Source organism: Daktulosphaira vitifoliae, unplaced genomic scaffold, assembly GCF_025091365.1.
Source record: "Daktulosphaira vitifoliae isolate Bord-2020 unplaced genomic scaffold, ASM2509136v1 Scaffold_2, whole genome shotgun sequence".
Lineage (NCBI taxonomy): Eukaryota > Metazoa > Arthropoda > Insecta > Hemiptera > Phylloxeridae > Daktulosphaira > Daktulosphaira vitifoliae.
Genome location: NW_026099573.1, coordinates 2,470,502 through 2,497,553, shown reverse-complemented (window position 1 = coordinate 2,497,553; position 27,052 = coordinate 2,470,502). Strand labels below are relative to the sequence as shown.

The following is a 27,052-nucleotide window of genomic DNA, read 5'->3' as shown; positions in this document are numbered from 1 at the left end:
CTTGATCCAACTATAACACATCACAACTGTGCCGCGACCCCCCTGTGCTGGGTTTTTTTTATTATCTTTGATATCTGTTTTTGACAAGAAAACAAAATATAGCCTTAATTTTTTTTATATTAAAATATATTACATTAGCATTAATTTAAGATATATTTAAAAGTGGCAGTATTTCTCAAACATTTTCTAAAATTAAGTTGAAAAAATTTGACTTGGTCAGTGGCAGCTCGTGGCTTGGAAACGACAGGTCGATCGCAGCCCCTACTAAAATTAATTAAAAGAAGAAAATTAATCGTATATTCTTAATTCTTCATTTTTATTAAAAATGCAAATTTTAAAATAGTAAAATGGTTATAATACATATGTCGTGTGCGATCATTGAAGTTTTTTTCGTCAGTATAGGAGGGTACACTTACACACACGAGCAATGTTTGGACGACCGACAGCGTCATCCATACGATAAAGTATTAGTGTATTACTTTTTAGGGTAATTTAATTTTAGAATTAACTACGTGTACGCTTGTCGTTATCCGTTCCTATAATAGTATAATTGCTATTATAATTTTCATTTCTATTTTCTACTGCGACCTTTAAAATAATAATATATGTAATGTGTTTTATTTTATTATATTATTTAATTTGTCAATTTTTTATACCTATAACTAGCGGTATTATATTTAAAGTCATACCCCCACCACCAACACCCACAAGTCACCACTAGACTTGGTGAAATAATTGCTTATCTATTTTCTATATGCATTTTTAAGTTTGATCCCCTCTTGTATAAAGGGAAATGGTCTGATTTAAAAAAATATATATCGAATCAAAGAAATATGTAAATAATATTTCTCAAAAAAAATTGTATTGATCCATACACTTTTGAAAAAGTTATAGAAATATAAAATTAAAAATGTAAAATATAAAATCGAGAATTTTATCACAAAAATAGTATACAGTACCCATTTTTACCACGAAGACAAAATAAAGTCTGAATTTTTTTTTCCATATCAAAGTACATTTAATTAGCTTCAATTTACGATATATATATAAATGTCAGTATTTCCGGAACACTTTCAAAAGTTAAGTAAAAAAAGTTAATTTTTTGAAAAATGTATGGATCAATACAATTTATAATATTTATATACCTCTTTTATTAGACATTCTATTTTTTAAACTCATTTAATTTATATTAAAGTCAAGATTTTATTTTATTACTTATTACATTATAAAATGAGGTCTCAGTCCACCTAACTCTAAACTCATCTAATTTTCTCTCCTCTTGCTCTTCTGCCCTACTAAATTGCTTTTTCTTACTTTCTATGATTTTTTGAACGACCTCATCCCACCACTAAGTTTTCTTGTTTCCTGGCATTCTAGTCTTACTGTCCCCAACAATACCCTTTACAGTATTTTTTACTTAACTAGCAAATCTATTCTACACATCATTTATGTCTCCTTCGACATTCCACACCGTCCTCTCTTTTACCATTTTTAAAAACTCTTTTTCATTTTTCCCTTTCAATTTTCACCACCAAATCCTTAATTTTTCTTCTGTATTCCTTCTGTTTTTGCATATTCTTATTCCACTATATCACAACTCCATTACCATCAGTCTACGTTGTGAAGATACACTCTCACCTGGTATGATTGTACAATCTTTTACAAATTTACGACCTCTCTCTCTCTTCTACATATAATAATCAATCTGTGATCTATTACTCGCACTCTTATTAGTTATTTAATGTTCTTCCATTTTTCTAAAATAAGTATTAACCACAGCAAGATCATACGATACTGCGAAATCCAAAATTCTTTCTCCAACCTGTTCATCCCACTAAAACCATATCCTCCATGTACTCTTTCATATCCTGTTCATTCATTACCTACATGTCTCTTTATATCTCCATCTATCATCGCATCCTCATTGCGAAGTACTCCTTCATCAACTCATCCATCTCTCTCCAAAATATTGCATAGGCATTGACTACATTCGACAATTTTTTTTCGAAAATTAGTTTTACGTCTAGAATTCTGTCCCTTTTCCTAACTACTTCTACTACTTTATTTTTCATCTCCTCATACTATATTATCCATTTGTATTGGTCCTCCTCTTTTTAAAAGGACTAAAAAAATAGGTTAAAAATGACATTTTACACTGATTATGACGGCTGTGAAAACGTTGAAGATGACAAACGCAAACAAAATATTTTATGTGGACTTTTTTGAATGCGACAATATTATATAACATATTTATACGAAATTTTCATTATTCTCTACACATACCTCGTATATTTTTGGTTATGATGAGTTTTTTATAGACTAATATATTTATTCATAAGTTACAAAATATTATTTTTGAAAAGTATTGCATTAAGCCCTTTAAATTTTTATACACGTTCAAAGTAAAGAAATATATAACAACTATTATTTTGATAATTTCTCTATAAAAATTACAGTATTAAATTATTGAATATCAATTTATTACTAAGTTTAACTACCATAAATAGTAATTAATCATATATTATACTTTTAAATAAAATAACTACTAATCAAGATATAATTATAGCAATAGGAGTTGATGTTGCTTTTGTTATTGTCCATCAATTATTTAGAATCAAACACAATCTAAAGATTTGCTTCAAAGTATTTCTTATTATCACAGTCAGAATTATACTTGTTCCAATTATGCTACAACTGTACTGTGCTACCGTTTTATATTCTTTTATTAATTAAATGGACTATGATGAATAAACTACCCTTCTTTTTACCCTTTAACGATTTCAATTAGTCCTGTAATTATTTTAAATAATTTTAATTAATGTATTATTTTAATCTATAAATGTCTGTCTATGTGGGAACTTTACTGTGTCGTGTTTCGACTATATTATATATTTTTTAACTATTATCATATTATGAAAAAAACATGTAATACAATACATAAAACAATTAAAATTTTTAAAAATTTGTAAATCTTTGGTAAAGCTGAAAAATAAATAATTTATTATTATCCTTTGATAAATAATTTACATCAAGTATAACAAATAATTGTTTTAACAAAAAAATTCAATTAATTTTTATTTAGCTCTTAACCTTTATTTATTATTTGTATAAGAATAAAAATATGAATAAATTATAGTTATAGTTCATTTAAATGTTAAGTTTGTTTAGTTATTTGATATTATTTAATTAAGTATTTATATTTTTGTGAAGTATTTAATATTTAATGTGTAAAGTAAATTTATCAGTTGTATAAAAAAAGTTACTGTCAAAGAAACAATTCACAGTTTTTTAGTTTTAACTTTTTTGTTGAATTTACTGAAGTGAAGATGTACTCTCAAAATGTTATTACATTCATAACTCTTTGTTGTATTATACTAACATTGGGTTCGCCTATGAGAAATAAAAATGAAGCTGGCTCGTCATCGGTATTTTTTATTTTTCTTATTAGCATAAGTAAATTTACTTAAAAAAATACAATATTCATTCGATTAAGTTTTATTAAACTCATGTTAATAATAGGAAAGAGGTTTTATTTAATTAAAATTTATAAATGTATTTAAAAATGAACACAGAAAAAAAGAAAATTTTAATGTTAACTATCTCGATTTATTAATTTATTAATTTTTAAGCCTAATATTACCTATTATTTTATATTATTTATATTTGAATATTTTAGAATGAACCTGCATCAATAAATGAATATTCTGATTTTAAAAATTTATATAATTTAGCTATTGCTAATACAAGTGATGTAGCTATTCATAAACAATTGCTAATTGGTGTATTGGTACTTCTTAATAATACTACAATGAAAAAAATAGTTCAGGATTGTAAAGGTAATAGCATAATATTAAAATTCTTGAAAAATTTGAATTAAACTATTGTTATTAAGTTCAAAATATTAAAATTATATCTTTAGCATTATACTAAAATGATCTTGAACGCAATGTTAAAATGATATAATTGAGCTCGATGCAAAGCTGAGAATATATTAATTTTCAATAATGTATTTATTTTTAGCTTCGATGCGAAGCTGAGAAGGTGTTGGTTTTACTATGATATGTATTTTTTGTGTCTCTGTTAGCACTTTTTCACAGCTCTCGCCGAACCGATTTCTTTCAATGATGCATCAAAAGATAACAAATCGTATCTAGACGAAGACATTACCCTCAAAAATTGAAAAAATTTCCCTCGTTCCCCGTAAATAGGGGAAACCTCCAAAAAAAAATACTAATTTAAAAATGGCTAATTTTTTCAATTTTTTCAATTTTTTTTACTTAAAACTGCCATAATTTTTTCAAAAATGAATAAATCAATGTAATTTTTTTTATAAATCTGACCCTTTACCTGACTACAGAAGGATTTAAAATGATAACTTTTTCACAAAAAATTTACTTTTACTCTTAACTTTTGAAAGTGTTCCGGAAAATTTGACACTTTTAAACATATCGTAAATTGAAGCTAAAAAATTTCGGTCTTTATTTTGTCTTCACGGTGAAAATGGCTACCAAATGCTATTTTTGTGTGAAAATTCTCGATTTTATTTTTTACATTTTTAACTTTATAATTCTTTAACTTATTGAAAAGTGTATGGATCAACACATTTTCTTTATGAGAAATAATATTTATATCTATTTTCATTCGACATACTTTATCTTCATCAGGATATTAATAAGAAAATAGCAGTTCATGTAGCTTTTGGAATAATCACCAATTTTTAAAATTAAACACTATCTAAAGATTTGCGTGGAAGCGTTTTTTATGATAGTAATTTTAATCACTGTCAGATATCATTATACTTGATTCAACTATGTCACATCATCACTGTGCCGCGATCTCCCTGTGCTGGGTTTTTATTTTTTTTTTTGTGTGTGTGCCTGTCAGTACTGTTTTTGAGCTCTCACTGAACGATATTTTTTAATGATACGTCAAAATATCACAAATCGTATCTAGTTAAAAATATTATGCTCAATAATTAAAAATTTTATTTTTAAGCTTATTTTACGTACTAAAAATTAAAAAAATAATTGACCCAACGACTTATCTTCTACTTGCAAATGGCTGTCGTAGTTTTAAAACGTGCTATTTTGGTGTTAAAATTTACGATGTCATTTTTTCAACTTTAAATTACTATAACTTTTTGAAATATATATAGATAAATAAAATTTTTTAAAAATACTTTATGTTGACTTCATTCATTTGAAATACTCTTTTTTTAAATTGGACCATTTCCCTTTATACAGTGAGGTTTTACATTTTTAAAAATGCGAATAAAAAGTAATATTTTTCAACTTAACTTTTGAAAATGTTCCCAAAATACTCTAAATTTTAAATATAAATCAAATTAAATCTCATAAAAAATGCAGTAAATTAAAAAAAAAAAAAATATCCCGTATATAATATGGCCGTCATATTTAACGAAAACTGAATTTTATGTAAAAATCACTGTTTAACATGAAATATTTTATGACTTAAATCTGCCAAAATATTTTGAAAAATAAACAAATTAAAATAATCCTTTTTTATTTTGAAACCATAGATATTGCCCTTTCATGTGATAGCAATTTTTTGAAATCTGACTCTTGACCTACTCACAGAAGGGATCCAAAAAAGCAATTTTTGCACCATGTCAAACTTTTACAACTTAATTTTTGAAATGTTCCGATTATATTAACCCTTCTATTTAATATTAAATTAGAGCTTGTCGTCTTCAAAGATAAATGGTTATCATATTCAAAAATATGCTATTTTTGTGTTAAAATTTTCGATTTTCGATTTTAAATTTTAAATTTTCAACTTAAAAGTGCTATAACTTTTCGAAAAATATAATTATCAGCACAAATTTTTTTTTCTAAATACATTATAAGTACATCTTTCATTTGACATACTTTTTATTAAAATTGGACAATTTCCCCATGTAAAGGAGGCGTTCAAAACTTGTATAAAAAACATATATAAAATTAAAGCTTTTATGTACTGTAAAATTAAAAAAAAATTCGTCCCGATGACCTATCTACTATGTGAAAATTGCTGTCAAAATTTAAAAAAAAATGTAATATTTGTGATAAAAATCACCTTCTATGGGAATGTTTTTTGTACTTAAAACTGCCATAACTTTTTCAAATATTAACAAATCAAAATAATATTTTTTTATATTGAAACCTTAGGTAATTTCGTTTCGTTTGATATCATTTTTTTTTTGAAAATCTAACACTTATTCTGCTCACAAGGGGGATTTAAAATAGCAACTTTTTTACAAAAATTAACTTTTTCAACTTAATTTTTGAAAATGTTCCGGAAATACTGCGTCCTTTAAACGTATATCAAATTAAAGCTTATTTTATGTACTATAAAATGAAAAAAAAAATTTGTCCCGACAACCTATCTTCTATGCGCAAATGGCTACCGTATTCAAAAATATGCTATTTTTGTGTTAAAATCCTGGGTTTTGTATTTTATTTTTTTTTTAAATATCTTATAAGGGCAATTCACTGACTTTCATGAATATTTTATAATTTAAATGACATAGAATAAAGTTCATAAGGACTACTAATTAGGATATAATCAAAGAAATAAGAGTTGATGTTGCTTTTAGAATAATCCACCAATTTCTCTAAATGAAACACTATCTACAGATTTGCATCTAAGCGTTTCTTATGATAGTGATTTTAATCACTGTCAAATATCATCTATACTTGTCCCATCTATGCCTTGTCTACACTGTGTCTCGACCCCACTGTGCTACCGTTTTTTTTTCTTTTAATTCGAAAAAAGTAACTTTAAAATTTGTCAAAGGACGAATGAGACGAACAGTTGCTGAATCGTTAACACTTGTGTTTTTTTCGTCTGAGTTACGAGGTTTGAATTCGTTTGTGGCAATGATATTTTGCATAATTTCATTCTTTTTTTATAAGTTAATAATCGTTTTGAACTAATCAGTAAAATATTAAAATTTAGTGGTGATGGAAAATATATAATTGTAACTTTGAAATCAGTACGAATAATTGCTTGAAATAAGTATATTTTTGACTCAGTTGTAAATTCCGTGTAAGCATTTATTCATAATTAACAACATATTATCATCTGAAAAGTTTTTCATCAGGCCTTTCAATTTTTATACACGTTTGCCATAAAATTAACAGCTACTTTATAATTTTTCCGTGAAATTTGCACTACTAAATTATTAAATATCAATTTCATACATTTAAAGTCTTAGCAATCATTTCTATGCAACTGTTGGTATGTAGATAGTTATTTATATTGACATTTTTACCTTGTAGACCTATCAATCTATTTATAAGTAACAAACAACTTTTTTTTTTGAAAAGTAATAATTTCTTTATTATTTTTTTTATAATTTTTCCGTAAAACTTACAACGCTAAATTATTAAATATCAATTTAACACTATATTTAGTTGCTATAATAGATATTTAATCATGTATTAAACTTATACAGTCATATCTATACTTGTCCCAAATATGCCACGCCCACACAGTGCTACCATTTTTTTTATCGAAAAAATATACATCCACAAAAGAATAAAATGCATAAAACAAAACATGTGATACATTTTATAAAGAAGTCAGCTATTAGTGTCACTTAAATAAATAAAATAATAATTTTAAAACGAAAAAAAATAATTTTTGGTATATACTACATCTTCAAACTCTCTTTGTTTCACTTATTTAATAAACGTAAAATCTAATTGTTTATGTAAAACTTTCGGAATGTTTATTATATTATTAGGTGGATTAATAAACTTATTAATTTAATTAATTTATCAGTTAATTAGAATTAATTGATAAATCAATCTGTCATACTTCTAAGGCCATTTTGATTTTTTGGCTTTAAATTTCTGAGATATGTGATGATACAAAATTTTACCTTCAATTATTTTATTTGTAAATCAGATCAATTTTTTAATAGACTTTCTATTACAAAAATGATATATGGATGTGAACGACGGCGTAAGATAATAATTTCGTCACTATTATTTAAAACAATAAATTACAAATACTTTAGATTTGATAAAGTCTTTCCTACATTTTAACTACATAAGAATTTAACTTAGTAATTAATATTCTAAATTATGATTATAATGACACTGGCCATTTTAAGTATTGTTTATTAATATTTTAATAACTTGTAGTTATAAATTGATATTGAGACATCAATCCCTCACACACCTTTTCATGAAGTCGGATAACTGCCCTAGTGAATCTTAGATCTTACAGTTGCACTGTACTTACATATCTATCTCAATTTATGAAATAATAACTATTTTATAAATCCTTTCCTTTTTTTTTAAGAGTACCAACATATTGTTTTACTAAAACTTTTTTTTATCGTATATTTATAAGAAAATAAAACAATTTAGCACATCATAGTATTTGAATAATTATTTTAAAGGTTATAAATATATATTTCATCACTTTTACTACAACAGTGTGTATCTAAAAATTTGACAATATAAGATTTTTATCAATAATAAATAAAAATTTTTTTTTATGAATTTTGCTATATATTTTTTTTGAAACTCATAGTTCTATTGACAATTATGATAATGAAATTAATTCTTGCATTAAAACCTATACAATTTAAGTTTGTTTTTAATCATCCTCTAAACCTAGAAAAACTGAGATACGAACTATTACAGTGCAAACAACAATTTATATATTCATATGCAGAAAAAGAAGTAGAGCTGGCAAATTCTTTGTGATAAAAATAATCCACGTCATCCCCATTTAAATTTTTAAGTTATTATTTAAGGTGTTGCTTTAAGCCCTTACTTATTCTCTATAGTGATGGATGAAATTACTAGAGAATTACAAGGAGAGGTGCCGTGGTGCATGTTGTTTGCTGACGATATAGTATTAATAGGAGAAAATAGGAAGGAAATTAATCAAAGGCTAAAGGTGTGGAGATCAGCTCTTGAAAAAAATGGTTTAAGAATAAGTAGAAGTAAGACAGAGTATATAGAGTACGAGTTTGTCAAAGGAGAACACGAGGTAGGTGAAATGAGGAGATCAGTGACAATAAGCGAGTACGTGATTGGAGAGGTGGAGAGTTTTAAATATTTAGGATCAGTTGTGCAAAAGAGCGGTGGTATTCACGAGGATGTAAGACACAGAATTAAGTGCCGGTGGTTAAATTGGAGAGAAGCGTCTGTCGTCTTATATAAAAGAATTCCAATGAGGCTGAAAGGTAAATTCTATAAGACTGTAATAAGGCCAGCTTTGATGTATGGTTCACAGTGTTGGGTGGTTGATAAGAAAATAGAGCAGAGAATGAGTGTAGCAGAGATGAGAATGCTTAGATGAATGAGTGGAGTGACTAGAAAAGATAGAATAAGGAACAAGCATATAAGAGAGAGTATACGTGTAGCGTCAATTGTGGATAAGATGAGAGAAAATATACTTAGATGGTTTGGTCATATTATGAGGAGAGAAGAATCGGAAGTTGTAAGAACAGTTATAGAAATGAATGTTGAGGTAGAGGAAGACCAAAAAAGAGATGTAGAGATGTTATTGAATACGTCATGAGGACGGCTGATATGAGCGTAGATGATGTGGTAGATTGTGTCAAAATGAAGTTTAGGATAAGGTTGGCCGACCCCAAGTAGTTGGAACTAAGGCGAGGAAGAAGAATTAAAAATTGTTTACTACATTTTTCAAAACTTTATACTATAGTAATGTGTAATTTATACTATAGTAGCTAAATAGCTGAAAAGATATGAAATTTTTTAATAAATACTACAAAATAAAATATGTATTATTTATATTTAATATTCATTAAAATAATATAATAAAATTCTATATTTTTTAGCGATTCAATTCATAACATTATTTATTTAATTTTATTATCACTTTCAGATGAACAAAATAATTATGACGTACCAAAATTTATCGAATTGATACAACAAAATATTCCTAAAGACACAGTTAAGGATTTTAAATATAAGAAAACTGAATTTATAAATTGTTTATATTTATTTTATTCTGAAGGACGTGATTTTGTAGTCGCATCAAAATTTCAACAAATTTGTCGCTCTTATAAAGTTGAATTAAATAAAAATGAGTTAAAATTTCTAGATTATTTTACCGAAAATTGTAATGATAAGCTAAATTTTGAAAGTAACTATCAAAGAACATTATATAAATAACGTTAATTTAAAAAAAATTAAAGTATTTAAAGTTCAATAATAACTCTATTGTGATATATTATTTAAGATTTTATATTATAAATATTCATTGCAATAAGTTTAATAGATGATAGTGTGACGTTTTATACGATTATTTTGAAAATAGTCGGTCATCCCCAAATAACATGAATATTAATATCAACAATAATTCATTCAAATTAATTGTTATATTATACACGGTCATTCATTAACTAAGCCTCATGAAGAATTTTTGAAAATTTAAAATTAATTATTATTTTATTTTTTTAATATTAATGGTATTTTGTTGAGTATCTTTACATGGAAAATTATTTTTCTGGAATATCCCTTATACCCTTATTCCGTATGAACTTTCAAATTAAAATGGTAACCACAATTTTTTTTATACAATCAGAATTATTCAATTGAACAAAGATATTTGTTTAAATTTTTTTTAATATTTTTCGATATTCGATAGTCATATTTATTTTTAAAAGACGGCATCAGATCATATCGTAATTGGTACCGATTCATAGAAATTATAAACTATACAACCTAAAATGGTGTCATGAGTCGGTAGCACGTATCAATTTACGATCCAATAATAATCATTTAAATATAAGTATAGTATTTTCTATCACACTTAAACTTTTAACAGCTATAGCTTGTTAAAGAGCCATTAATATTATAAAAATAAAATAATAATCATATCTAATATTTTCGATGATATTTCGTAAGACTTAGTTAAGTAATCACTTTGTATTTTTAGAAATTGAATTTGATATGAATAATCATGTTTTTCCTAACAAAAAAACAATTTATTATAAAGCAATATTGAAGAATATAATCATCATTGTTTAAAACATTAAATCATTTATTATAAGTGAATGTTAAATTAATTAAATAAAATTGTTGCACATACGACTTAAATAGCAAATCTCAAAAATGTCAAATAGCTTTTAATGTAAGGTGCAAACAATTTTTTTTCGTTAATCTTTATTTAAATATTTATCAAATTAACATAACACTATAATAAATAATTTGAAAAATATTATAGATATATATGGTTATTAAAAAGGAACTCTTATGTTTTATTTATTGTATTAAAAATTACAAACTGTATTTCAGGTTTTTCAGAAATAATAGAGCCACATTATGAAGTGTTCATAAGAAATTTTGTGTGGGATCTATAAAAAATATATGTTTTCAATTTATATTTCAACTTTATTAACTTTGATGCGTAACTGAGAAACTATTTAATTATAGTTTTAATTATTCATGTTTTTTTTTGTGTGTGTCTTATTATTAGAATGGTCCTTAATTTTTATCAGTAATATTCCTCTAAATCGGTTCATATTTGTAATAAAAAATTGTACAATATTTTGAGTTTATTGTTTACGCCATGCCCTAGCCATTAAAGTTGAAAAACACTTGTTTGTTAAATTATCCAGTATTTTTAGTTTTTAATTTAATTTCAATACAACTTATTCATATTGAAAAATGCAAAAAACATTATTAGTAGAAAAAACATTTTTATTCTACATAGTTTTTTGATTAATGCATTATTTTTTTTCAAATTATTGATAGTATAAATACATTTTATCAAAAAAACAATTATTTCAAAATCTTTATTGTATAATTTAAAAACAAACTATTTACCAACGAAAATATAACTAAATTATTCATTAAATATATTATACATTAGTTAAAATAATTAAATTAAAAATAAAAAATATATTTTAAACTATTTAAAAATTAAAATGGTCTTTTACTGTCTATAACTTGAAACACAAACTGTTAATTTTTTGTTCAAATTGTATTAAACTCCTTCATAAGCTGAACTCCTCTTTAGCTGTATCATTAGTAATAGGAAGCGTCTTAACAATTTCAAGACCTTTTTGAAATTCTTCGTTTTCAGTTCACGTTGATATGGGCTGATCCAAGAATAATATTGATTATCCAAATCGTAAAAAAAAGGAAGTAGATTCAACATAAAGCAATTCAAATATTTCTTTTTCTTTGAATTAAATTACTTCATTATATGAAACATTAATTCTTTTACTATTATCAAAATTATTGTTTGATTTTATAGTTTCAACTATTTTAGTTTTAGTTCAACTGTTAAATTAGTACCGACAAATGTCAGTGCCGATGTTTCGGTGGTTAAATACCACATATTTTTTTATAGTTGACTAGGATTTATTTTTATCTGTATTTTGATAACCAATAAGTCTTTCAAAATAATAAGGTCTTGAAAAAGAGCTAATGAAGCAATAGGTGCACCAAACCATGTTTTTATATATAATAGAATGAGAAATATGCAAATATTGCGGAATAAATTTTTTTCACTTTTTGATAGTTTAAATGAATCACGAGATAAAAAAATGATCAATGAATATATGACTTTAAACATTCATTGAGCATGATTTATTGCTCCAAGATATTTGAAATATATGCCACGAGTAGGAGCACCACCAAGAAATATAACAGCTAATTACAGCAATTCTATATACTCGTGTGAGTTATGAGTTTTGTTTAATTGGTCCATATAAAAAGCTAACATATCATTTTGAATATCGTTTAATTTTTCATTGACTATTATATCATCTAGTCCTGTTTTAGAATTATTAATATTAACTTTTGGTCAAAATTATTGAAACCGTTTAAAAATTTAAACATCTAGACCACACGTGACGTCAGCACATATATCAAATGCAGTTTTAAGTAAGATTTTCTTAAATATAATGCCTATAAGGAAAATAAATAACATCACGTTCTAATAGCTGTTCAAAAATTATACCCGCCCCTTTTATACGACCCGTATTCGAAACTGTTGTATACAACAAAACGCTTGTACATTTTCGATAGTGCTGCAAACAGCGCTTCTACTTGATTTTGACCGATTCCCGATATAAGTTTAGGTACACTTAAAAGTTTTTCCGAATTTTTAAAAGAAACAATTACTGGATTAAGATCAACAAGTTCTTTTCCTGTTAAATCTGAGAGAATCTTTCCATCCTAATGAACAACAACAGGGCCTATTTGTGATGTATCGAATGCGATTCGACGATTATTTGCTCTTTCCTACCGTAAACATATACGTAATTGATTAATACAAGTTCAGTTCATAATTAAATTATTTAAGTCAACATTAAAAGCTTCAGAAGCTGCAGACAATGTATGAACTGCATTGCACTTGCAAGTATCGGTGTTATAAAGTGTTTTTTACCTCTGAATTGAGGCGCAGAAAGGTATTAACATTCAGATATTTTTTTAAACAATGTCTAAGAATTTGTCAGTAACCTTAATATCAGTATGGCTATCGGATTTTAGATCTGATATTTTTTTACTGTTTGCTTTTCTTCGGTTTTTTGTAAATTATTTTCCCAAGCATACAGCCGACTTTGCCTTTTTTTCTTTAAGATAAAAAAAAATTACCGATTAAATTAATTTTAGTTAAATTTAATGCGTCACTATGTGAAATATCGAAAAAGATAACCAACCCCTCGACAAAATCAACGTGCTTTTTTAATTTATTTCTGTTTAACGTGATGCATGTTTCTATACATCTTTCCATTTATTATAAAGTGATTCTAGGATTTTTTTATTATTGTAATCTCGTCTAACTGGAATTCGCGCCTATTGACAAAAAACAGTGATTTCTTGTATAAAAGTTAAGCACTTTCATGTAAGTTAAGTTTGACTTACGTATATTGAAAAATAATACACGTAAAGCTTATCTTTTTGAAGGTAATTTACTTCCAGTAATTTGATACAGTCACTTTCGATTAAAAAAATTGTATCTTGATCACGAAGGATTATATTTGATGTTGATATCGAAGCCATATTGAAATATAGTACTTTTGACTGTTTTACGTATTACTTTAGTAAGTATAATAACACTGACAATAGCTCACTAATCATTTGTGACATTAAATAGTAAGAAAGTTATACATTTATGTTATTACTTTTAAGGTATTGTTTGCTTATAGAAATACCACTCATGATTACTGTTTATGTTTAAATATAATCCTAAAATTTCATATTATATTACAATTGATTAATAAGCAAAACTTAAAAGGAAATATTTTTACACATTTATTGTTTTGATGTTACATAGTCAATGAATTTTAGTGTTTTTTTAACCAATCATTGTAGAAAATGTTACATTTATTAAATAAATACATAAAGTAATAGTTATAGTAGGTTAAATTATATATTACAGCCCTTAATCGTATCCTTATAAATATTTTCAATGATAAATTGATCAAGAATTTTTAAAAAAATGTCATTGAAACCATTGAAGAGGGTAAGATTGAATAAAAAAAACACTATATATTAGAGGACTACTCTGTTTATATGAATATTCCATTTCTACTGGAACAATTTTACTCATCGGTATGTCAAATATCACAAATAGGTTTTAATTGAATCTTCAGACATTATAATTAAGGAATTACATGAACTTGTAAATTTTGTTTAAGTCACTTTGGAGGTTCCCGAATTTGTGTAAATTTGTCATAAAATATACGGCAAAATATTCTAGTGTACCTTATTTTTTGCAATGAAATATTTTTCGTTTTAAGAGAAGTAAAACTATATACTAAGTAACAATACAATACTAAGTTTCAAGTCAAATAATAAAAATTTATACTGACTGACTCACAGTGTGTTAGAATTAATGAAAGAAATTTTTTTAAGTAAACAGTATTTTACGACTTAAAAAATAAGTTTCTTTCCTCCGATTTAATTTGATCTACTTTTAACACGGCATATAAAACAATTAAATGTTCTAAAGTATAATTGTACTCAACTGTATCATCGTATGATTATATGATTTATATGAGTATACCTGCGTTTCATTAGTATTTTTAACTTAAATTATTGCCTGCTAACGTTTAGAAAAATATTATAGTACACATAAATAAAAAAAAAAAATCAGTTAAAGTATTAATTTTGTTTAATTATATTATGTTATTTAAAATGAATATATTAACATTTTACTAGTTACTAGTTACAATTTAAAAATTTCAATTTTTATCACACATTTAATTCATTTTTTGTCAATAATATTTTGAGTAATTGAACTGTTAAGTAATTAATACATACATTAATATTATTAGTATTATTATTTAATATACAAAATGATTACTGGACATTTGATATAATACTGATAATAGTTATGGATTGCTGAATTATAGATATAATATATTACATTAAAAACATATTTGAGTTTTCAAATTAAAATTGAACTGAAAAAAATCTTATTTACAATATTAGCAGATATGCATGTAGCAGTGATTTCAACAGCAGATAAGATAATTCATATTCTAAATCTTTATCAGATTCCATTGTCAATAATTCAGTAATATTGTTTGATACATATTTGTTGAATGGTGTTCCTGATAAGCTACAATATAAATAGAAAATATATGAGTATCTTATTTTCAAAGAAATAATAAAAGTATTAAAATAATACATTACCTTCAACATCACTGCTACCAGATGAACTACCTTAATGGTTATTAATGGTACTTCGCACTTATTTTCTGTAGTAGATATTTCATTTCGAAATGCTAATTCCATGCTTCTTTAAAATTATATATAATATATAAATTTAATTTTGTTCGTTTTAATTATTTCTAACTTAATGAAAATTTTTAAAATTTATATGAAAATATTAAGTATTAACCAAAAATAATAATGATCAGCTAAATTTAGAAGGTAACTATCAAATAAATTTATATAAACAACCTTCATTTATGTTAACGAAAAAAATTAGAGTATCTTAAGTTTAATAATAACTCTATTGTGATACATTAAATAAGATCTTATATCATAAAAATAAAACAAGTTGATATGATTTTTAAACCTCACAGTATCTAGGTTATTGATTTGTCATTCAAAAAAAATTGGTAAGAAATTATCAATTATTATGTATTTTCAAAAAAAAATTTGCAATAATCCGACGAGTCTTCAAAAACTGTTTCTATATAAAGTGTAAACTAAAAATTGACTGTATTATAACACTTAAATTTTTTGTAATATTCTTATATTACGGGAACTTTTGGGGGAATTTATCAAAACTGTGATACTAACAAGATATAATTTGTTATATTTGAATTTTTGTTGAGCAAAATCAGTCTTATATGAGCGGAGAAACCCAACCGAATCTACACACACAAAAAAAGTAAAACCATTGCATAAGTTTTCAGCTACGTATCAAAGTTAAAAAAAATGTTTTATTGTCATATAATATCTTATTTCTTACAAAACATTCTATACTAAGATACAAAAGCAAATTACATTTTTTATAACTCTGTGGCTCATATCTAAATATGTTTTTATGATTTTTACAAAGGATGTTTTTTTTCGTGTATCAAAAATCATCAAAAAAATTTTAACGCTTTCTGTGCAATTTTACATATACAGCATATAAATTATGTATTGATAACATTAGGCTATGTTATTTTCATGTTTTTATGTCTGAGTGACTAAAATGTGCTTTTAAAAGAATAATTATGTCAATGTATGTTATTTTTTTAATATAGTAAGTGTAGCAAAACATTTAAAATATCTTTTATAGGAAGTATTGAATATTATTATCGTCGGACGTTGAAACATATTTAGAATGAATGGAACAGTTATTTTTGAGTTATGAAGTCAGCAATGATAAAAAAATATCTTTGTTTCTATACCTTTTTTGTAAGATTAATGATAATATTCATATTTTAGAGTATATGGTTTTAATTCGAGCGAATATAAATAAATTTAATTTTTATTTTATACAACAGCTACAGAAAAACATCACGAATAAATAGTTGATGTTTTAAGTCTTATTTGTATCAAAAAAGTAGTTAGAGGTTTAAAAAAAAATTAAATAGAAAAGTTAGTTTTCATTGTCATTTGTATTTGTTATTTTTATATTTTTATTTATTTTATTGATATAATTAACGCCAAACGATTTTTTACACTAGAACATGCTAAAAAAAAATATAGTATGGTAAAAGATAAAATATAAATTTGTATAAATTGATGTCTGTGTGATTAAATATGGTAAAATAAAAAATCAATATATAAAATTACACACAGGCACACCTAGAGAAGTCATCAAGTCGATTTCCTCTTTAATAAGTATTTTAATATTCTACTTTTTTTTAATTACACGGTAGACCAGTTAAAATTTTAAATTCATCCAAAATTTCTAAGGATAACAGAAGGTGACTTGCTCTTAATTAGGGAATGATTTTTTATCAATTGGTCTCAATATATGAAATACTATTTTTAACGAATTTCAAGTTTTTATTTTAAAATATTTTTTTAATTTTTCAATGAATCTTATAATGAAGGTAGACTTTCCTTGATTTTAATTAAAGCTTAAAGGTGTCAACTTACTTCCGTCTCCCTCTATAAATTATTTCTTTTATAAAAATTGTTGAAAATAAAATAAAAATTATAAAATTTTTACAGACATTTTTTATCTTGGAAAAACAAATGTCAAATTTTGTATGTTTTAAAAGCAATTTATATACAAAAAATTAAATAAATTATAGTTAAAAATCTATTTTATAAATAAAAATTATGTCAATGTTAATATAATAGCACAAAAACTTTAATATTTTAATCATTTTTCTTTTGAATTATTTCAACTTAATTAAATTGTTTGAATAATTTAAAAATGTATTTTCGGTCTTTCATTATTATATTCAAGATCTTTATGTTATATTAGATTATTGGCTTTTACAATAGAATATGATCTAACAAAATCAACACTGTTTTATTGAACAAAGTTTTATATGAGAATTTCTTTCAAAATAAATGCAATATTTAGATTGATTAGTAAGTAAGGAAAAGGATTTCTAATGTTCTTTTGTTTGTAATAATTGGCCTATTTCTTTACTTTTTGAATACAGTAAATTAAATTTCTAAATAATAAGTTAGCTTATTTTGTTTTTTTTTCTTGTTAATAAATAAATTTTCGAAAATTTAAAACTTTTAATTAAAATATTTTCTAATATTTTAATCCATTAAGACAAAAATATTTTATGTAAATTATTTTATTTTATGATAAGCAATGAATAATAAATACCTTTAGATTTGAAATGTTATAATATCTATTCTAATAAGTGTAGTTTTTTAATTTAAATAACGAACAACCAACATTTTTTCGTTTGTCTGATTATTGAAAATAAAATTAGTTTGTCTTAAGAATAATGTTTAATTTAATATATATATTATATATTTTTTTATTACTGTTATCTATGGTTTTAAATTCATAATTAAATTACCTACTAAATGTGTTGTTACAACTTTTATTTTATGAATTTTCTAATAATTTATCCTTTATCTAGGACGATTCGATGACAAAAAATATATATTCCGATCTAAAACTTGTACAACTTGTTTTGAATAGATTTCTATTTATTGTTTCAATTTTTATTATACGTAAATACTCTTTTTATTTACTAATTAGTAATTATTAAACAAAGGATTGTTTGAAAAAATCTAATTACATCACCGCAAAAATGGTTTTAGAAAAGTATTCTCTGGTCTCTGATGTAAAGTCCCCGTAGACCAGTATATTTGTTGAAAAAATGATTTTCTGAATAGCTTTTGCATCGAGCATTTCAATTGTGACACTAATTTGTCATACGAGTAACGAAATATTCAGCTACTTTATAACTTCTCCGTAAAAATTACAATATAAAATATCGATTTCATACTAAATTTATTAACTGTAATGAGTATTAGCAGTCTACACTGTGCCGCGACTCCTGTGCGTTACCGTTTTTTTTTTGCTTTTCATTTACGATTGCAATCGATAGGCAAGTGCATCCCTCTGCCCTTCCACCACAACAACAATATATTTTTTTAATACATCATGATCACGTATAATGATGATTATACAAATGAACGTCTCACGAAGGCACAACGTGTACAGGTGTGCGTATTGGATTAGTATAATTTAGAAATTCATTAGAAAAAAATGAGTGTGTGTGTAGACTTTTGTGCAGTAGGTGGTAACCGATTGCTTTGATATATTAACCTTACAGTCGGCGGCCGTCGGTCGGGACTTTTAAACGTCAGTACAAGACGTAATAATAACAATTGGAATTAATGTTTCCGCCGGATATTATTAAACAACGTCGGTGATGATTAAAACGCTGTTTAATCGGTCCCAATGCAAATTAACCACCGTATTGAATGTGTACAGGCGGCGAGTTCTGGTGGTGCGCGTTTGTAGTGCTCTTGTGCGTTTGTGTGCAGACACAATACACTTGTATAAATTATTGCGAACGGTTTTCGGCCGTCGTAATTAGGCGACTACTCGTACGCGCTCACGTTAACAACACAAGAAGCTCGTGAAATTAACGGCCGACGCGTTACAAGCCAATTATTCTCGTGACACGATTATTTACGACCGTACGAGATGTTATTATCGTTACGCGGTTAAAGCGCAAGAGGGCAGACAGAGACAGACAGCACCTCCAAGTCTGTGCGGAGGAGACGTACTCGTAGGTCCTATCGCGTCTCGATGTGGTGCTGCGCAACACGTATAAATATACACTAGAATTATAATGCAAATGAAAAACACAACAGTTCCCGCGGGACAATACGAAAAAAAAACTGCTCACGATAATTTACTGCGTTTTCGATCCTATTTATGTTTTGCGTCGGAACGACTGAAACGGAGGACAAACCTGCAAGTGCATCTTCTTAGTGCAGGTTTTTGATTTTAAAAATAACACCGTAACTAATAACGACCAAAATATATGGAAATGTCTCCACGTTGCACTCGTTTTCTTTACGATAATAAAAATGTCCGACTGTTTCAACGTGTCCAGCGAGTGGCCGCGGCCGTCATTTCAGCGCGTTGCTTGTGTCGTTCGGTGGTGTCTGAACCTCGACGGCTCAGAAATAGCCGGGACGACTCTGGACCGACAGGAAGGTGACACCTTGTCCCACCGCACACAAAACTCACCGGTGTACAAATATTAAACGAATAATACATCAGTGAGGTCTCATCTCAGTGGTTGCTGATACAAAATTTCATTTTTTCTCTGAAACTCTGGAAAATTAAATCTCACAGCAACTCGACGTTTTACAGTAGAAAGTTTATTTATTTTTATGGTTTATCACAACTAGTTTTATAAACTTATTTTAGCGTTAATTTAATATCAAACGTGTTACAGATACATTCCAGTAACAAACTTGGTTTTTTTTTTTTTTTAATGAGAGCAAGTAATAAATTAGAAAAACGTATACATTAAACGCGCAATTATTGGCGTTGCGACAAAAATAATAACCAAGTTTGATGTTAAAACTCATTGGTTTAAACATCAAACTTAGTTCTGACCAATTTGGTGGTTGAAACCCATTCCTTACAGAGAATCCTCTCGATTCACGATTATGACCACTTGATATAAATAGGCACGACTAAACAATGTGCTTTCGACGCCTTAAAACTTGATCCGGTTCTGCTTACAAGGGCTAGTAATTAATTGCCATCTTTAAACATACTAAACTATTAGAACAGATTATTTATTTATTTTAAGGTGCCGGATTTGATATAATTTACTAAAAGAAATTTATACACTACACTATTTTAGCAATTAGTTAGCTGTAGCTAACTAATTGATAAAATTAAATGACCAGTAGTTGAGAGTGTTATATTTGGTAATTCGTACTCAAAAAAAAAAAAAAATTGACCCGTCCAATTATCCTATAGGATATATTTTTAATCGAGCAAAAATTCCCTGACAGAGGAATCGGGAAAAAAAAATATCTGATTGCAGTAAAAAAATACGGGAATCAATTTTACAGACCCGATTATTATAATCAATTTTACTTTGATATGCGCATTTATTTAAATAGATAACCAGTCGAGCGTTATGTACAAAATAAAGTGTTGTCTTATAATGAACTTGTTTGAAATATCGATAAGCAAAAACGGTAAAATGAGATGTATAATGACTTTGACACTATAAAAAAAGGGTTTTTAGCTTCCCCTAGCAGAAATTAATGCTGCGTCACTGTTGTGTCGTAATTATATTATCATTCATACCTTATAAGGGATTGACAAACAAAGTACTTAATAATTAATAAAGCGACTTATCGATTATCATCATATTTTCTTTGGTTATTCAATTATACATATGAATATAATATAATAAATAATACTCGTTGATGGCAAGATTATCGCTGTATACAGTTTTGTACTGACACAACGGTCAAAATGTATTTATAGTAAATAAATTTGAATTATGCTAATAAAATAACGTAAGACTAAACAAATTGTACGATGACTCGTGATTAATTAACCGTAAAACTAGACATGCGATGGAGGCGATTAATTGACTTATTACTAATGTCATCCACAACTATTGACGTTATTAATTACAATAAGTTTACCTGAACGGTACACACAGTCAACATCTGCCGCGCAGAGGAAACCATATCATTTCGACGAGAATGAGCTCCACGACAGTCACTACAAAAGTCATCACCAGACTACTCACAGCTATTAGTTACTTGGGTTCCAAAGTATTCAGGTGTACCGTTAAATATATTACTCTATTTTAGCTTCAGTTTTATAAAATTATTGTGAGGCCCGAAATAGAATGAAACATACATTTTTTTAGTTTCATATTTAGATATTTTTCTTCTTTGTCTTAAAATAAATCATCTATTATTTAACGTTAGTAGTAATCAGCGTTTTAATTAGCTATCATTTTTTATGCGAAATACATAGATTTTTAACTCCCGATAGTTTTATTGAAAAATTTATGTATACTATATAGAATTAACATGTAATAAAAAAAATATAAAGCTTGAAATAATTAATAATTAAATAATAATAATTGATTCACTACTTACAATTATCAAACCTAAATCGTAACTATAATCCAAAATTGCAAATTATTTTCTTCATTCCGAACAGAAGCAAGCGTTTTCAACACAAATTATGAAAAAAATAGTTTTTTATAAAATTATATCGAGTTAACATTGATTGTTATTAACTTTAAAAAAATAAAAACTACTATGTGTGGAAAACTTGTAAAATCTGAGATAGGAACAGAATAAAACTGAATCACTAGATTTTGTAAATGTAAATTACAAAATTATATAAATTTTTATAAATGACAATTTACCTTTTATGATTTCTGAATGTTATCTAGTCGCAAGTGCGTTTCAGGTACTACTCAATTATAAATTATCTCCTACAACCCAAAAAAATAAAATCTTTATCGTATTGAGATTTTCATTGTATCATTAATTTCAACACCTCGTCGTTAAGTTATTGGTCCCCGACACTAATCTTAAAACTTTGAAAACATTTTCTTTATTTTATGTATTAATAAAAAATAATATCAAAACTTTGATCACCCGCCCCCAATATTTAGGCCTCTATATACATCCCCTTCGTAGGGGTCTTAATTAGTTTCATCAGAATTATATTTTATATGAGTTTGTAACAATTTTCAGATTGATGCCGATCTAAAAAAAAAAATATAGTGAAAATCAAAAAAATTAATTGATTATATCACAAAGTAGTTGATTAATATAATTTGGTCACAATTGCTCGACGCCAATTTAAATAACAATATATCTCTGCGACAACTTCTTTTCCGCCCGTGAATATGAACGGGAGAGTCGATGGAGCGGTGGAGAACAATACAAGGTGGTGATGTGGCGAAGGCGGTGGATATCGCGAGCGGATCAGCAGCGACGGAGAGGAACAGCGCGAAAAAAACTAAGGTGGCCGGGTCGGGTTAAGAGGAGGGGAGAATCGGCAACGAGCTCACATTATCGCCGTGTTTTACTGCGGTGGGACCACGCCTTTCTACAGCGACGTCCGGTTGGGAGGGGAGGAGGATCGATCCGAGACCGGATGGCGAGGTACGCCCACAGCGATCAGTGGGACGGCGACTGAGCCGGTGACTTGCGCACTGTCGGCCGGACTAGTCAGTGTTATACGGTATCCGTCGCGGTGCACGTCGATGCCGCCGCCGCCGTCGTCCAAACAGCATTCACCGTCCGCCGTAGAAACACCGCGGTAGTACAATTAGTACGTTCGACAACGCAGAACAGAGAAGCGACACCGCGATATGACGAATTTCGGTTTGTGCGGCTTCAGACGGTGGTAATCACCACAATAAACTAATCCGAACACTGCAGACACGCCACCCGAAACTCGGTGGTATCCGCGATATTTGAGTTTGAACTCCGTTCCGCCGGTATTTACGCGACAATTATGATAATGGGGACGGCTAATCAGGAACAGCATCCGGCTAGTGCGATCAAAAAACCAACGGACTTTTCGATCGACGCGATAATGCGGAAGGATGAAGCCGACCCAACCGATGCCGATCCTCGACAGATATTCGGTAAGTCGTAGGAAATGAGCGTTAGTCGTAAGCTACAAGTGTTTGTTTTATTTATTTATTTATTTTTGTTTACTTTCCCGATTAAGATGGCGAAGGTTCGACGACAGGTACGGGCTGTGTCGAGGATATCGACGTCGAGGTGGACGTTGTGGACACTTCTGAACCGGAGGATTTGGCCGCAAACGCCAGCACTCGCCGTCATCTCCACGACGATCATCGTTCGAAACGGCACAACGGTCACAGTGCTGGCAACAAGAAGAAACGATCCCGAGGATCCGAGACGACGGTTTCGTCCGAAGACAGCGGTGACCAAACTCCACCGCCGCCGCCGATGTCCTCACAATCGTCTACCGACTGCCAGGCAACCGGATCCACGAAATCCTTATCGGCCGTGTTGGCCAAATGTAACAGTCCTGATTTGGCGTCCACCGAATGCTACCTCGAGTCAGTATCCAAAGAACTCTGGTCGAAATTCCACGAACTCGGCACGGAAATGATCATCACCAAAACAGGAAGGTAAGCGGCCAATATTTTTTTTTGCTTGTTTTACTTGTAACAATCGCATACAATTGATNCAAAATCTAATCGGTCAGCACAAATGAAAACAGTATCGTGAAGTCAAACCGATTGCCAGTTTTACTTGTAACAATCGCATACAATTGATTTATATGATCTATACAGTAAATCAGTGTGTTATTTTGATGGGTTACGCAGAANTTGTTTTACTTGTAACAATCGCATACAATTGATTTATATGATCTATACAGTAAATCAGTGTGTTATTTTGATGGGTTACGCAGAAAATTTAAAGAAATTCCGATTTAGTATTTCAACTAAAAAATGAAATGTTTTCTTGATTTGTATTAAACGGCCACGATGGTTTATATTTTCAATTGCTTTTCCAAGACCATGTCTTCTATGCGCAGCCTTCGGATAAGTAATAAATAATCTGAATACGATATGATAAATCCCTTCAAATGCAAACATTTAAAAGCCTGCGCCGTTACAGTACAATTGGTATACGAATAAAAATGTCTAATCGTTTGTACTGAAATTCCATTTTAAAAAATCCATCGATAATCATCGACCCATTGTGCGCATAATTTGGTCCGACGGTCACATATTCGTTTTATCTAGCGTACAATAATTCTATGGCCTTTTGGCGTAATCATTTTGGACTATGAAATCGGTTATCTGATATTGTGATTGTGTATAATTCTCTAGCGCGTGCAGTCCGTACATTGTACGAATGTTTCATAGAAAAATCCATTAAATCGTATATGTCCATCTAGAGGACATGAATAGACAGAGTTCTGCAAAAAATCGTTTTCATTGACTGAAAATAATAAAATATTCACATTAACTATAAACTCGTTGATTATTTTTTAACGCGATTGACGGGGAAGCTTTCAAAGATTTTATCTGTGCATTTAAAAAGATATAATTGTGTCGACTTGATAACTTTGAGGAATGACGCGCCATAATTGTATTACAATCAAACTGCTACTATCAATTATTTATTAATAAACAGTGGGTTCCAACAAATAAGAAAATTATAAACGATAATGTTGTTTAATAAGTTATTAATCAGCCGCTACTAAAAATATTACCCGTTTTAGTTATTGATAAAAACAAAACACGTAAATTATAATTTCTTTTTTTATTTATTTAATTTTAATGTGCCTCCCAGTTAGATTTCAATAAAAAAGTTATTATTGAAATCGATATTTAAAATAGAAAAACTTATGAACGTATTATTTTTATAAAAGAAAAATAAGTTCTCTGAAGATGACATAATTGTTTTGTTTCTTCTTTAATTTTACTGCATATTATATAACTTGGGATAACTAGACAGTTTTTGTGTGTTCTCTGGATTCTATTATTTATAATTTAAACTTATACCAGTGCGTTTAAAATGTTGACATAATGCACCTTGAAAATATTAGTAATGTTCTATATAATTTCATGTATAGTTTTTTGTTATGTACGCGTGATTACCCGATTACGATAATAATATTCATAAAATAAAAATATATATATTTTTTTGTATTTAGAGTCCTTCAGAGTTGGACGATGAAAAGATTAAAAGTAAAAAAAACTCGATAATGTTTTTCCATCATAACAACCAACTCTATTGGCGTACCGCGTAATTTACACGATAGCAATGTAAATGATGACGAGTGCAAACAATAGTATAATTGTTAATAAAAATATATATTTCCAACTAGAAATGTCCAGTGGCGCGTACAGAGAATTGTCGTGGCCGGTTGAGTTCGTGTGCGTACATTTTGTTTGTACAACTTTTCGACCCTGTTGAAAAATAAAAAACAGAATAATTATGCGCGCGTTTGTTTGTGTGCACACGAATGAACACGATGCTCACCGGCGGCATGTATTCGATGAGCAAACGCGATGGTAATAACGGTGTGCGAGCCCGAAGCCAATAATTATTTCGACGATTTTGCGAGCAGATTATTTTACGGAATAAAAAAACGGCGTGCACGCGGTTCAATTACAATTTCGATTATTGATAACAACAATTGGCGGTGTGGAAATCGTTACTGCGGCGACATGGTAATTATCGCGGCCGGATAATGACGTTTTATCGATTCGGTGTACCCGTCCCGAGAAATCCCTACAACGACTCCCCGGGCCAAACACGTGTGTTTTGGTGAGTAGTTTAGAGACGGTGAAATAATATAAGCGACGATTGGCGAAATCGAAGGCGACGTTATTTTGGTGATAGAAAATGAACTGCGACGGCGGCGGCGGCGGCGGGTAACACGAAACCGAGTGACGTCCGAACACGTAGAAATTTGTGTGCGCATCAATTGCTCTGATCATAAAATAACCGGAATCGCTGTGGTAGTGTGCCGTCGAGCCCGTTTTCCCTTTCATCGCACTTGCCTCGTGTGTGTCCCAAAATATCACACGGCGTGTGATTTATGCGTTGCATTGTCACCGGCCGTTTATCTCTGCTAATCTCCATTATCGGTCGAACACGGCCACCACGTTGACGACGTTGCGCGAGTCGGATGGGTTTACGTCGCAGCCCGTAGTTTGGTGCTGTTTTGACGTTTGTTAAAAGGCGTATAACAATGCGACCGGCTATTGTGAACGCCTTTCCTCGGACCGCGTTTGGGTACACATCGTAAAATCATCGGTCCGTCTCTGTCGGTCGTACGCGCAATGCATTGTATACATGCGCGCGTTAACCATACAATGCCAACTGCTGAGGTGTTGTATAGGCACCATAATATTATCGAACGCATCCAACAACGGCGTCGTCATGGGCTGCAGTGATACTACACAAACAAACGGTGGACCTCACACCGAGCGCTGCGAGACGCGCAACCATTTAGGAGTCGCTGTGCAACACACGGACAATACTCGTGTACACAAACGTACACTGTCCGCCCGCGCGCCGTAGTGCTTATAGTGGTAAAAAAACGGTACGCTACGCGTTCGGAGAGACTAACACCGTATTTTGTTTACCGTAATGGC

At 28.6% G+C, this 27,052-nt stretch overlaps 2 protein-coding genes and 1 long non-coding RNA gene across 5 annotated transcripts in view; 2 read left to right on the top strand and 1 right to left on the bottom strand.

The window, feature by feature from the left end:
* The first annotated feature begins 3,230 nt into the window (after positions 1–3,230).
* On the top strand, positions 3,231–11,445 carry LOC126898845 (uncharacterized). Its single transcript, XM_050673251.1, has 4 exons — positions 3,231–3,425; positions 3,677–3,836; positions 9,874–10,134; positions 11,289–11,445. The coding sequence occupies exons 1-4, from the start codon at positions 3,327–3,329 to the stop codon at positions 11,351–11,353; spliced, it is 585 nt and encodes a 194-aa protein (XP_050529208.1). The 5' UTR covers positions 3,231–3,326; the 3' UTR covers positions 11,354–11,445.
* Positions 11,446–15,319: 3,874 nt separating this feature from the next.
* LOC126898887 (uncharacterized) lies at positions 15,320–19,205 on the bottom strand. Of its 2 annotated transcripts, none has more exons than XR_007702403.1 (3): positions 18,674–19,205; positions 15,645–15,750; positions 15,320–15,570 (listed from the first exon to the last, which is right to left on the bottom strand). It is a non-coding gene; the product is annotated as an uncharacterized LOC126898887 (long non-coding RNA). The 2 variants fall into 2 exon arrangements; XR_007702404.1 differs by lacking the exon at positions 18,674–19,205 and adding an exon at positions 18,449–18,543.
* A 3,430-nt stretch (positions 19,206–22,635) lies between these two features.
* The window catches only part of LOC126898790 (T-box transcription factor TBX20-like), a 28,214-nt gene continuing 23,797 nt past the window's right edge, over positions 22,636–27,052 (top strand). For both annotated transcript variants that reach the window (XR_007702380.1, XM_050673140.1), the window contains exons 1-2: positions 22,636–23,548; positions 23,635–24,064. Coding sequence is in view for 1 of the 2 variants with exons in the window: in XM_050673140.1 (XP_050529097.1) it covers positions 23,416–23,548; positions 23,635–24,064 (563 nt within the window). In the remaining variant the exon portion in view is untranslated. The remainder of the gene's footprint in view (positions 23,549–23,634; positions 24,065–27,052) is intronic.

Bases quoted from the DNA above. Each gene is read 5' to 3' on its own strand.
- LOC126898845 (XM_050673251.1), top strand. From the start codon at position 3,327: ATGTACTCTCAAAATGTTATTACATTCATAACTCTTTGTTGTATTATA. The intron at 3,837-9,873 runs GTAATAGCATAA...TATCACTTTCAG, and splicing joins AATAGTTCAGGATTGTAAAG to ATGAACAAAATAATTATGAC. The intron at 10,135-11,288 runs GTAACTATCAAA...ACTGTATTTCAG, and splicing joins TGATAAGCTAAATTTTGAAA to GTTTTTCAGAAATAATAGAG.